The sequence below is a fragment of the Rana temporaria genome, chromosome 3 (genome assembly GCF_905171775.1).
Source record: "Rana temporaria chromosome 3, aRanTem1.1, whole genome shotgun sequence".
Taxonomy (NCBI): domain Eukaryota; kingdom Metazoa; phylum Chordata; class Amphibia; order Anura; family Ranidae; genus Rana; species Rana temporaria.
Genome location: NC_053491.1, coordinates 34,315,289 through 34,327,517, shown reverse-complemented (window position 1 = coordinate 34,327,517; position 12,229 = coordinate 34,315,289). Strand labels below are relative to the sequence as shown.

The 12,229-nt window shown below is 39.2% G+C and overlaps 1 protein-coding gene across 10 annotated transcripts in view; it reads left to right on the top strand.

Annotated features, from left to right (window-relative positions):
- The window catches only part of NTRK3 (neurotrophic receptor tyrosine kinase 3), a 936,199-nt gene that overhangs the window by 298,043 nt on the left and 625,927 nt on the right, over positions 1-12,229 (top strand). For all 10 annotated transcript variants that reach the window (XM_040342395.1, XM_040342396.1, XM_040342394.1 and 7 more), the window contains exon 3: positions 3,274-3,345. In XM_040342395.1, the coding sequence (XP_040198329.1) occupies positions 3,274-3,345 (72 nt within the window). The remainder of the gene's footprint in view (positions 1-3,273; positions 3,346-12,229) is intronic.

Below are 12,229 nucleotides of genomic sequence, written 5' to 3'. Positions count from 1 at the left end.
TGTGGCAGAAAATATCACATGGAGCGGCTTAGAGCAGACATACCAGTGAGGGCCTGAAGGAAACAGGCCAATGATGCTGAAGGCGATAATCAACATGTTGTTTTTTCAAAGCAACTGTGTAAAGTAACACAAACATCACATGACCCGTTCTACTAATTACATCAGAAAAGTATTTAGAATTGAAAAGCTTAGGAAAAAACTGCGGTTTTGTGCTGTCTGAGTACATAACTTACATTTTTCCATGTCAATAGTATTTATTGAAAGTGTTTTACAAAGGTTAACAAATAAAAGAAAATATCCGTGCTCCCAAATGTCAATGTTAAACCATATTAAACAGTTTCACATAAAAAAAAAAAACAAATAACAGCAGCCAGCATAAAAATAATTAATTGCAATAAAAATTGAATATAGTTCATATGCAGCGCTAGGAGATGGGTGGATGAAACCCGAGAAGATTAATAGTGAAGAAAGGCAGCACCAGCTTCAGTGTGTGGAGCCACACACCACACCACCATGCTTATATCAAATCCCCTTATCAGAGAGTCGATCATAAAAAGCTTCACTTAGCCCTGGTTCACACTGGTGTGTTTTGACATGCGATTTGACATGTCAAATCACATGTAAAATCGGAAGCATTTGCCAGGAAATTGCCAGCAATGGCACTGACCTACTTGGTGCGATGCCGCATCTGTGGCAATTTAAAAAAAATTGTTTCTGTACTACTTTTTGTGATTTCAGGCCGTGATTTACATTGACATGTGTGTAGAAACCTGCACAGATGTCTCTGTAATCACTGCCGAAATCGGGACTGACCAGCAGGAGTGAAATCGTGCGACAAACATCTCCAATAATCAGCAAATAATCCAGCCGCTGGGTCAGGCAACGTGGTTATTTCTCTTTAATTGCGGGCCTACCAACGATGGGTCTTCAAGAGGATATCCACATACCATAGTCAGCATAAGCTCGATCGTAGTCAGAGTCACCAACATAATAAAATTAAAGGGCTCATGGTGAAGTATGTAACGATGGTTGAAGATTTATTATGATCCAATTTGCAAAATACAAATAAAATGAGTAAAAAACAAGTAAAGTGAAATACAAATTAGCTGCGGCTCGTAGCGTGCTTGTGTTGGGGTGCTTACAATGATTAACTTTATCCCAAAAGTAAGTAAAACTGATTGTAGTAACTGCTAAAGAAAAGTGCTGGCTGGAGTTTTGCTTTAATTTGTTAGTCAAGTTCATCTAACACTACCCTTTGGCCAGATTGACAATGTTGCTGTCCAAGAGGGTCCTCGTTGTTCCTCCATCCAGAAAGGAGACACTCTTAAGCCTTGTACACCCGCTCGGTTTACTCGGCAAGAACCAGCAAGAAATCTGCTGACAGAGCTTTCTTGCCGAGTATACCGTGCGCGTTTACGAGTCTTTCAGGTTTCTCGTCAAGAAAACTGCCTAAAATCTCGACGAGAAAAATAGAGAACCCGAGAGTGTGTATACTTACCTGTCGCCGTGGAAACCCGTGCATGCTCGAAATGACTTTGACGCATGCGCGGTAGTTTCCTAGGCATAGGTAGGGTGCAGCAAGATGGCGGCGACGGCATCAAATGTGACGAGCGCATGCTCATCGTACGCGATGACGTCACTGCGTTCTTGCCATTCAAAAGAACCGCTGTTCTTTTGAATGGAGTGTCTTTACACTCGGGCGGCAAGAGATTCTTGCCAAGAATCTCGTCAGGAAAAACAACTTTTTTTCCTGACGAGATTCTGGCCTGTGTGTACAGGGCTTAAGACAGGAAGTGTGTTACTGGATGGATCATCAGCTGGGAATAAAGGGAAAAAAAGCATAAAATAAGAAAACAAATAAAAAACAAATAAAACCACCACCATACTTTCCAAGTAAAACCTTGGTTTGAGATTAACTTGGTTTGAGAGTGTCTTGCAAGACAAGCAACATTTTTTAATACATTTTGACTTGATATACAAATGATGTTTTGATATACAAGTAGCGCCATGTCCCAACTGAGTAAACAAGAGAATAGAGAGGTGCCTCTAAGTGTGTCTTTCCGGTCACAATTACAGACTGACAGCGGTAAGAGCCAGCAGTGCGGGGGATGGTCTATGAGGACAGCTTTACCCCGGATGCCTGCATACTTAGATGTGTCTCTTTTAATCATCAACCATGTGACTTGCTAAATGTTGTACCTTCATTAAAGGGGTTGTAAAGGTTAAAAAAAAAATGTTTAAATAACAAACATACTTACTTTTTTAAATAACAAACATACTAACCTCCACTGTACAGTTCGGGATTTTGCACTGAGTGGCCCCGATCCTCGTCGTCTGGGGTCCCTCTGTGGCTGTCTCGGCTCCTCCCCGCACAAGCTAACCCCCTTCTGGGAAGTTCTCTCCCAAGGGGGTTAAATTGCGGGTGCGCTCCTGTGTGATACAGTGGCGGCCATAGCCACCAAGTGTATCACTCGCCCCCCCGACACAATGCATCATTGATTTGATTGACAGCAGCGGGAGCCAATGGCTGCGTGGCTATCATTCATCCAATGACGAAGCCACAAGAGCTGGCGGAAACAAATGCAGAATCGCGCCCACGGAAATTCGGGCCTCAGGTAAATAAAACGTGGGCTCGGGGGGGGGCCTATAACTATCAGATGTTTTTTCACCTTACTGCATAGGATGCAATAAGGTGAAAAAATTGAAGGTTTACAACCCCTTTAAATGTAACATATTGCTACACTTAGAGGTGCCTCTCTTCTCTTTTATACTCTGTAGCTCCTGCTGGATTTTGCTTCTAGTCCCCTTGTGGAGGCTTCCATTTGTGGATGGACATTTTATGGTTACACAACCACACATTGCTACAATCTTTTTATATGGACTATAAACTGAAGGACCTATGTATAAATGGTTGTGGAACAAATCATTTGAGTTCCCATTTTTTCTTATGGGGAAATTTGCTTTAATATACAAGTGCTTTGGATTACAAGCATGTTTCTGGAACGAATTATGCTCGCAATCCAAGGTTTTACTGTAATACGTTCTCACTTACGGTTGCAATGTAAATCCGGAGATGTACAAACCTAAAATAATGTTTAGTATATAATGTACTACTGTGAGTGTACTTTTGAACATGTTTGTGTTAATATGTAAATACAATTTTGAACAAATATTCATGCTATTTAGAAAAAAAAAAAAAAAACAATATATAAATATGTATATATATGTAGCCAATTATTGCAGTAATAATAATCTAGTTGTTTTTGTTTACAGAACAATCAAGGACTCGGGACTCAGGAGTATACAGCCGAGGGCGTTTTCCAAGAATCCACATTTGCACCACATGTAAGTGATCTAGTTTGTAGCTTTTATCTTCTGATTTCAAGAATTGCTTCTACCCAAATGTTTGTTAGGCATGATTTCGCTTATAAAGGGTGATAACAGTGAAATAAACAAACCGGTGCCTGCTCTCAGGTAATTATTATCAAAAACATGAAAGCGATTTTTGTTTTTGTAAATATCCTTAGCATTTACTCTAATTGGCATCGGCACATAGTGACATTTTCAGAGCAGAAAGAGTCGGGAGAAGTGACTATTAGCCAATGTTGAACTTGACTTGTAATATTTAAAAAAAGCAAATTAAAAACTCCAAAGCTCTTGCATTTTCTTGATTTGACTGAAACAATTTTATTACATTGTACTCAATTCACAAAGCTTTAACACGAGGATAAGACTCTTTATTTTAGCCATGTGACTGTTATTTGTAATTCTTATTGGACTTGTATAAAAATAACTGTCACTCAAAAAAATTGGCACTTAAAAATAACTGTCACCTTTTTTGAAAATAAGTGTCCTTATCCTGGTGAGTATGCTTTGTGATTTGACCTTTATTAAGAGATGATTTGGGCTTGGTATTTAGTATATTTACAATAATATCCCAAAATTAAATTTAGCTGTTTATTTTATGCATTGTCGTAGTAACTACTAGCACTGAAATATTAGCAAATTCAAATATTTTTACGACCGTTTTTCATGATGAGAAAAATGCAATTTTTTAAATTGGTGGTGAAAAACGGTCGTGTGTAGGCTCCAGAGCGATTTTCTTGCCGAGAAAAATGTCCATTAGAAATTTAGAACCTGCTCTATTTTTTCTTGTTGTTTTTCACGTAGTTCTATTTCACGTCGTGAAAAACGATTGTGTGTACGCTTTAACGAGGGGGGAAAAAACGTGCATGCTCAGAAGCGAGTTATGAGACATTAGCGCTCGTTCTGGTAAAACTAGCGTTCGTAATGGAGATAGCACATTCATCACGCTGTAACAGACTGAAAAGCACGAAGACTGAAAAGCGCAAATCCTCTCTCACCAAACTTTTACTAACACGCAGTAACACAAAATCAGCAAAAGCAGCCCATTCGAATGGAACTTCCCCTTTATAGTGCCGTCGTACGTGTTGTACGTCACCACGCTTTGCTCGAGCATTTTTTTTCACGATCGTGTGTATGCAAGGCAGATTGAGAGGAATCACGTCGAGAAAAACAAAGTTTTTTCAATGACATGAATAATGGTCGTGTGTACGCGGCATTATACTTAAAATATAATATTTATTCATTTCATATTAAAATGTAGAAAGTTTACATAAAAAACATTTTCAATTCGCAATACATGCTTAGAAAAAAGCCAAAAATTGCCAATATGTTTTATTTAGTCCATGTCTGGTAATCATAGAGGTTCACCGCATTTCCTGGACATGGTCCACTTCCTCAGGAGCCGATAATACACAGTTTATACAGCATACAACCTAAATGCTGAATGCAGTATAAACTGTGCATCATTGGCTCCCGAGGAAGTGGACCATGTCCAAGAAACACATTGAGCCTCTATGATTACCAGACATGGACAAGATAAAACATTAACAATTTTTAGAGATACAAAAAATACAGTCACTTCCAGCGCTTACAGGTCTTCCAAGATGAGATGTCAGATAAAATGGTGGTGTGAAAGGTATATATGGTATTGCTAGGTGGATGCTGCCTTCCTCATATGGGGTAATTCGAAAGGAATTACAAGAAAAACAGAAATGGAAGTCATGCAGACCTAGTGCATTACCAGAGATAATTTAATAATAAGACATTTTTGTATTAGGCCTCGTACACACGACTAAGTTTCTCGGCAAAAAACAGCAAGAAACTTGCTGGGAGATATTTTTTGCCGAGGAAACCGGTCGTGTGTACATTTTCGTTGAGGAAACTATCGAGAAACTCGACAACCCAAAAAGAGAGCAAGTTCTCTATTTCCTCGAAAGGAATGGAGAAACTTGCCTTGTCGAGTTCCTCGACAGCCTAACAAGAAACTCAACGAGGAAAACGATGTGTTTGGCCCGTCGAGTTCCTCGATCGTGTATACGAGGCTTAATACATTTTTGTATCCACTTTTATAAAAAATATATATTATTATAAAATTATTATTTTTGGCTGTTTTCTAATCAAGTCTTGCCAATTGAAAATGTTTTTATGTAATTTTTCTACATTTTAATATGAAATGTATTTTATTTTAAGTATAAGGCCGCGTACACACGATCGGTCCATCCGATGAGAACGGTCTGATGGATTTTTCCATCGGTTAACCGATGAAGCTGACTGATGGTCAGTCGCGCCTGACCATCGTGTCAGAACGCGGACACGTAAACCACATACAACGGCACTATAAAGGGGAAGTTCAAATCCAATGGCGCCACCCTTGGGGCTGCTTTGGCTGATTTTGTGTTAGTAAAAGACATTTCTCGCTTTTCTGTCTGTTACAGCGTGATGAATGTGCTATCTCCATAATGAACGCTACTTTTACCAGAACGAGAGCTCCCGTCCCCTAATTTAGTCTGAGCATGCGTGGATTTTTAACCGATGCTCGTGCCTACTAACGATCGTTTTTTTTTTTTTATCGGTTAGGAATCCATTGGTTAAATTTAAAACAAGTTGGCTTTTTTTTAATTGATGGTTAAATAACCAATGGCGCCCACACAAGATTGGTTTGGACCGATGAAAATGGTCCATAAGACTGTTCTAATCGGTATAACCGATCGTGTGTACGCGGCCTAAGGGTTTTGTGCCTCAAAAGTCCCAATTTTTGATTCCACATGAGTTTTTGATTGATATGTTATGCAACGGATGTGGCACTTAAAGTCTTTAAAAACTATATTGAAGGGAGCTGTATCATATGACCGTACCGGAACACTCCGAAAATTGGTAAATAAATACATCTTTCTTACACAGGTTAGTCAGCATAGGTATTAGGAGGAAGTAAGGAAGGATTTTTAAGGCTAACAAGGTTTAGTCTGGAATTCTACTTTAACAATGTGAATATTCACTTCTAAAATTGTACATTTAACTGAGGTTTTCTAAATATAGTAAAGCTGTGTTTATTTCTAATCATATGCAAGGATACATGAACAGGATTTTTTTTGCATATAATTGGATGATTAAAGTGAATTACAGCTTCACCATATTTACTAAGCTCAATGACAATAACACTTTGCATAGTGAACATTCACTTTACTAAGTGATCGCCTCTGCTTGTTTAGTAAATCAGCCCAATTAACTCTACTTGAATCCTGGCCTGCTTGGAGCACAGATAGTCTCTTGTTGCCAGAACTGCAATTGCAATTATTCTTTGACTTTAATCTGACGAGAACCAGGATCTAAACGCTTGATGCTTTTATTTTATTCAGTTCTGATTTTCCATGGAGTGCATAAATCATGTTCAAGTGTGAAACATTTACCTATATCCAATTACAGTATCCCTTGTGGTGGGGGAAAAATCCACCATTGTACTTTTCTTCTCAAATATTTCACTAAATGTGCAGTTCAGAATACCTTATTTTTTAATTTCCGCTCTTGAAGTTGTCCAGCTTTGTCACCTGAATAAGTGATCAAAGCTTCAATGATTATCTCATCATCTCACAGTACCAAACAGGCCCCTTTTTTCCTATCCCAGTGAGCATAACATTTTCATTAACTTTTCTAGCACTTTTTTTTTTTATGGACAATCACTCAAAGTTTACATAAAAAGGTTCTTCCCACGCCAGGGAGATAATGATAGATTTATGACACCTAAACATTTTTAAATTGAATATGACTACATTGCAGTTATTTTGTTATATATCACAATTATTGTAGGACTATCTATATGATGATATCATGCTACAACTATTGTTTGGAGGTAAAGTCAACTTAGGAAGTTTTGCTTCTCCTACCAAAATTAGAAACTATGGGCCAGATTCACATAGGAGAGCGGCGGCGTAACGTATCGTAGATACGTTACACCGCCGCAATTTTTCATCGCAAGTGCCTGATTCACCAAGCACTTGCGATGAAAACCTACGCCGGCGGCCTCCGGCGCAAGGCGGGCCAATTTAAATGGGCGTGTGCCATTTAAATTAGGCGCGCTCCCGCGGCAGACCTACCGCGCATGCTCTGTTTCTGAACTCCCGTTGTGCATTGCACGCCGTGGCGTCATTTTTTCGAACGGCGACGCGCGTAGCGTAATTCCGTATTCCCGGACGGCTTACGCAAACGACGTTGATTTTTAAATTTTGACGCGGGAACGACGGCCATACTTTAGACAGCAATACACTTGCTGACTAAAGTTAGGGCAGCTAAAACGATGACTAACTTTGCGACGGGAAACTAGACTAGCGGCGACGTAGCGAACGCGAAAATCCGTCGTGAATCGCTGTAACTCCTAATTTGCATACCCGACGCTGGTTTACGACGCGAACTCCCCCCAGCGGCGGCCGCGGTATTGCATCCTAAGATCCGACAGTGTAAAACAATTACACCTGTCGGATCTTCTGGCTATCTATGCGTAACTGATTCTATGAATCAGTCGCATAGTTAGAAACAGAGATACGACGGCGTATCAGCAGATACGCCGTCGTATCTCCACTGTGAATCTGGCCCTAAGTGAATCAAAATTCAGCCAGTTCAGCAGGGACCGGGTGCATTTCGATCTATGAATGGACTAGCTGGTTGTGCACTAATTGATCTATTGATTGACTTGTGAACAACCAGGTTATTGGGTTATTGGGTTTTTCCCGAAAGATCAATGCCACAGGCTATAGCCAGCAACAGTGTTGGAATTTCCACCAGGAAAAATTTGAAAGCTGCTTCTCAAATTTTCCGACGAGAAAAGTTCTTGTCGGAATTTCCGATCATGTGTACGCGGCATAAATCTACTGGCATCCACAATCTAGCCCTGTGAGGAAGAAATCATTATACATACCTTTTCTGAAGGTCCGGCTCTGCAGAAGAGACAGCCGGGAAATGCCTGGGAAGTGACATCACCCATAGACTTACTATGGGGCTTCCATTGTCGGCTGCCTCCTCTGCACCCACCTCCACAGTGAAGCAGCCGCTGACAGTTCAGCATGGGACCGGACCGGTTCGGCTTCAGAAAAGGTTTTGTATAACGATTTCTTCTTTACAGGGCTAGATAGGTTTGTCTTAGATTGTGGATACCAGTAGATTTAGAGATTTTAGTATTAGGGGGAACTTCTATTTTAAAGTGGATGTAAACCTGGTTCATGAAATTTGAGCTGGGCACATATATTTGCAGTATTTTGTTATCTCTCTTCAAAGAGCCAAGTCCCGTAGCTCTCTCCTGACCCGTTCCTCTGTTATCAGCCTAATAACTCCTGACAAGTTCTCTGACACATCAGATAAAAGCAGCCTGAAATTTCTGTCAGGGGAGGTTGCTAAAATAGATTATGAGGCAGCTTGCCCTATTACAAAACACCTCTGAGAGTCTCTGCCTATGATGAGAGGGGGTGAATGCCTTTCCACCAATCAGCTATCTTGGCTGTATGCCCAGACATCACATTCTGTGCTAAAACAGGAAAAGAAAATTTCCTAACACAATCTGAACTTTCTAAACAACATTATATAAAGGTAAAGACAGCAGATATACATGTAAAACATGTGTAGGGAGATTTGGTTCATCCCTTTGTATCATTTGAGGCTGTTCACTTCACTGGGTGCATGGGGGGGTTTACATCCACTTTAACCACTTGCCGACCAGCCGCGGCAGTTTTACGGCGGCAGGTCGGCTCTGCTGGGTGAGATCACGTATATCTACGTCATCTCATTGAGCAGCCAATAGGGGCCCAAGAACCGGAAGCTGTGTGTGTAAACACACAGCTCCCGGTCCTGTCAGGGGGAGAAATCCCTGATTGTCTGTTCATACAATGTATGAACAGCGATCAGTCATTTCCCCATGTCAGTCCACCCCCCCTTCAGTTATAACACACCCAGGGAACATACTTAACCCCTTCCTTGCCGCAAATATTGCAAAATTGCTAGTAAAAAAAATCCCCTATTTTGTAGATGCTATAACTTTTGCGCAAACCAATCAATAAACGCTTATTGCGATTTTTTTACGGAAACTATGTAGAAGAATACGTATCGGCCTAAACTGAGGAAATTTTTTTTTTATATATATATTTTTGGGGGATATTACAGCAAAAAGTAATAATTTTTTTTTCAAAATTGTCGCTCTATTTTTGTTTATAGCGCAAAAACTAAAAACCACAGAAGTGATCAAATACCACCAAAAGAAAGCTCTATTTGTGGGAAAAAAAGGACGCCAATTTTGTTTGGGAGCCATGTCGCACGACTGCGCAATTGTCAGTTAAAGCGACGCAGTGCCGAATCGCAAAAAGTGGCCTGGTTTTTGACCAGCAATATGGTCCGGGGCTGAAGTGGTTAATGATTTAACAAATTATATTTCATAAGTAAGAACACCAGGGATAGTTGATCCACGGAATACCAGATTGCCTTCTGGGGGATCAGAAAGGATTTTTTTACCCTGCTGGAACAAATTGGATCATGTTTTATTGTTTTTTTTTTTTTTGCCATCCTTTAGATCTATTGTGGGTATAGGATTGTGTATATGGTTTCTATTTGTTTGTTTCTTTTGCTTTGGCTGATCTAGATGGACTTGTGCCTTTTTCAACCTGACTAAAAAAATGTGTAATTATATTATGAGAAATCCCTTTGCCTTGTTATCTTTGCTGCAACACAGGGTCTGATTTTTTTTATAAAAAATAATAATGAAGGAATAAAAAAAGAAAACAATTCTAAAAAATGTCATAAACATATGTAATAATAATGAAATGGGTGGGTTGAGCTCTTATCATTAATTATATTGAATTTTCATTTTTAGAATCAGGTTTTTATTACATTTTCACACTTTTTTAAATACAACACAAATACAAACACAACATTGAGGCATGCATTCCTTGTTGTTAACCATGTTGCGTGTAAACGTGACAAGATTTTCTTTTAAAAATTAAGAAGTGAAGCCACTAAATTACAAAAGCATGCAGAACTGAGGTGTTTGTTTGTGTTGTTGGCTGGTCATCACAACCAACCTAATTATCTGCGTAAGCTGACAGTGGTTGAGATTAAATTGTTTTACTATTAGGGACTAATTTGCGTACAAGAAAATATCTCACTTTAGATCAACAGGATATTGCACACCAATCAATTCTGTAAAGTTTATTAAAGTTACTAATTTAATAGTTAATTTGAATTAAGTTGTTACTTTGTGTTACTGGCCCTTGTTAAAACATTAACCTTTCACACACAGATGATAAAGTAATAACTTTTCTCTTTAGTTTTATAAATATTTTAATGTTGGTTAATTACACCTAGGCGAATGCAGTCCCGTGCTTTAAATCTGTTTTCCTTGGGCTAGACTTTACAACACCTCTTCAATTTGTTCTGTGACTTATTTGTAATTTCTTTAATCCTTGTGTTCCAAACAATGTTTTACTTTGTACAGCCACATATTGATTTTTGAAAGTCTAAAGACTAAACATTTAGCATTACAAGTTAAACATTGTAAACATGTCCTCATGAATACGAACAGCAGTTTAATTGAATTTGATATCGGATTTCAGAGGTTCATAAACTTTACAAGCCCAAATAAAACTTTGCTTGAATCTTTGCTTTTAAATTGAACTCTAATCGTTTAAGATGGAATTCAGGATTTGAAGGTCATGTAATAAAGGATTTTTCTTTCTAATATGAATTTATTCAACTAAGTAGATCAAACAGTTATTGGTGGGAAACAACTTATTTTGGATTCCAAGAGCTAGAAAGTTCAAGGAAGACCAAACTGTCATAGATGTCCTCTAGGTAGGTAGGAGGTAGAGCATCTAGGAACAATGGAAAACCTAAAAAACATGGAGGCTTCTAGGTTGCTTGACAACATCATTAGACTATTGGATATCATACCAAAGCTCAAAGGGACATATGTTCACTTATGACTAACTTCTGTTAATTAAATACAGTTGTGGTATACTATAGACCAGGGCTCCCCAACTGGTGGACTACCTTGCATTGTGATCCATGAGGTTGTTTCTGAAAATATAAATAATTTTGATTAATTTACTGTTGTATATGCAGGAAAAGCAACATGTCTTCTTTACCAGCCCCACCAACAGTAACCACAAGATGCCCATGCAAAATGTTTTCTTTACCCGCCCCACCAGCAGCAACTTACTTTCTTTTTGTAATGTCCCCCAATCGCTTAAAAATTTTTTGAGCTCTGGCTGCAAAACGAATCCCCTCTTTAGTCCTTTCCCTTGTAGTAATTCATTTTCGCCACAAGATGACCTCAGCAGTAATGAGAACATACCATAAGTGCAGGTTGTCGTGAACCTGCCACCGAAATAAGCATTACCAAAACACCTTGCAATTCCACCACTAGGATACAGAGAGTGGTGCAAAATCATTGCATAAACACCATTCTCTGTATCATTAAGAACCAATGAGGAATAGGGACCATAAATTGCCTACAGACTTCTGTAAAAGGTAAGTATATAAAATAAATACTGCCAAGGAGCATCCATTGGGGGGGGGGGGTGGGGCACTGGGGGCCATGAGTCTTCAACTAGGCTTTAATGAACATAAATTCCTTGTACTTCTCTAGATGGGGGAGCATGTGGCTCACTGACATTCCCCTGCATGGTGCACTGGTGCTTGGTGATAATCAGGTCACCAAGCACCCAGTACTGTCACATGGAGAAGAAGGACGTTTTCTGTGTAAGTTCCATGTTGCGACACAGGCTTCTTTTTTAACCTCAGTAGCAAAATGAAGTGGTGAGCAAGCAAAAGGATGTATACTGTAAATACACTATATTGCAAAAGTATTGGGATGCCTGCCTTTACACGC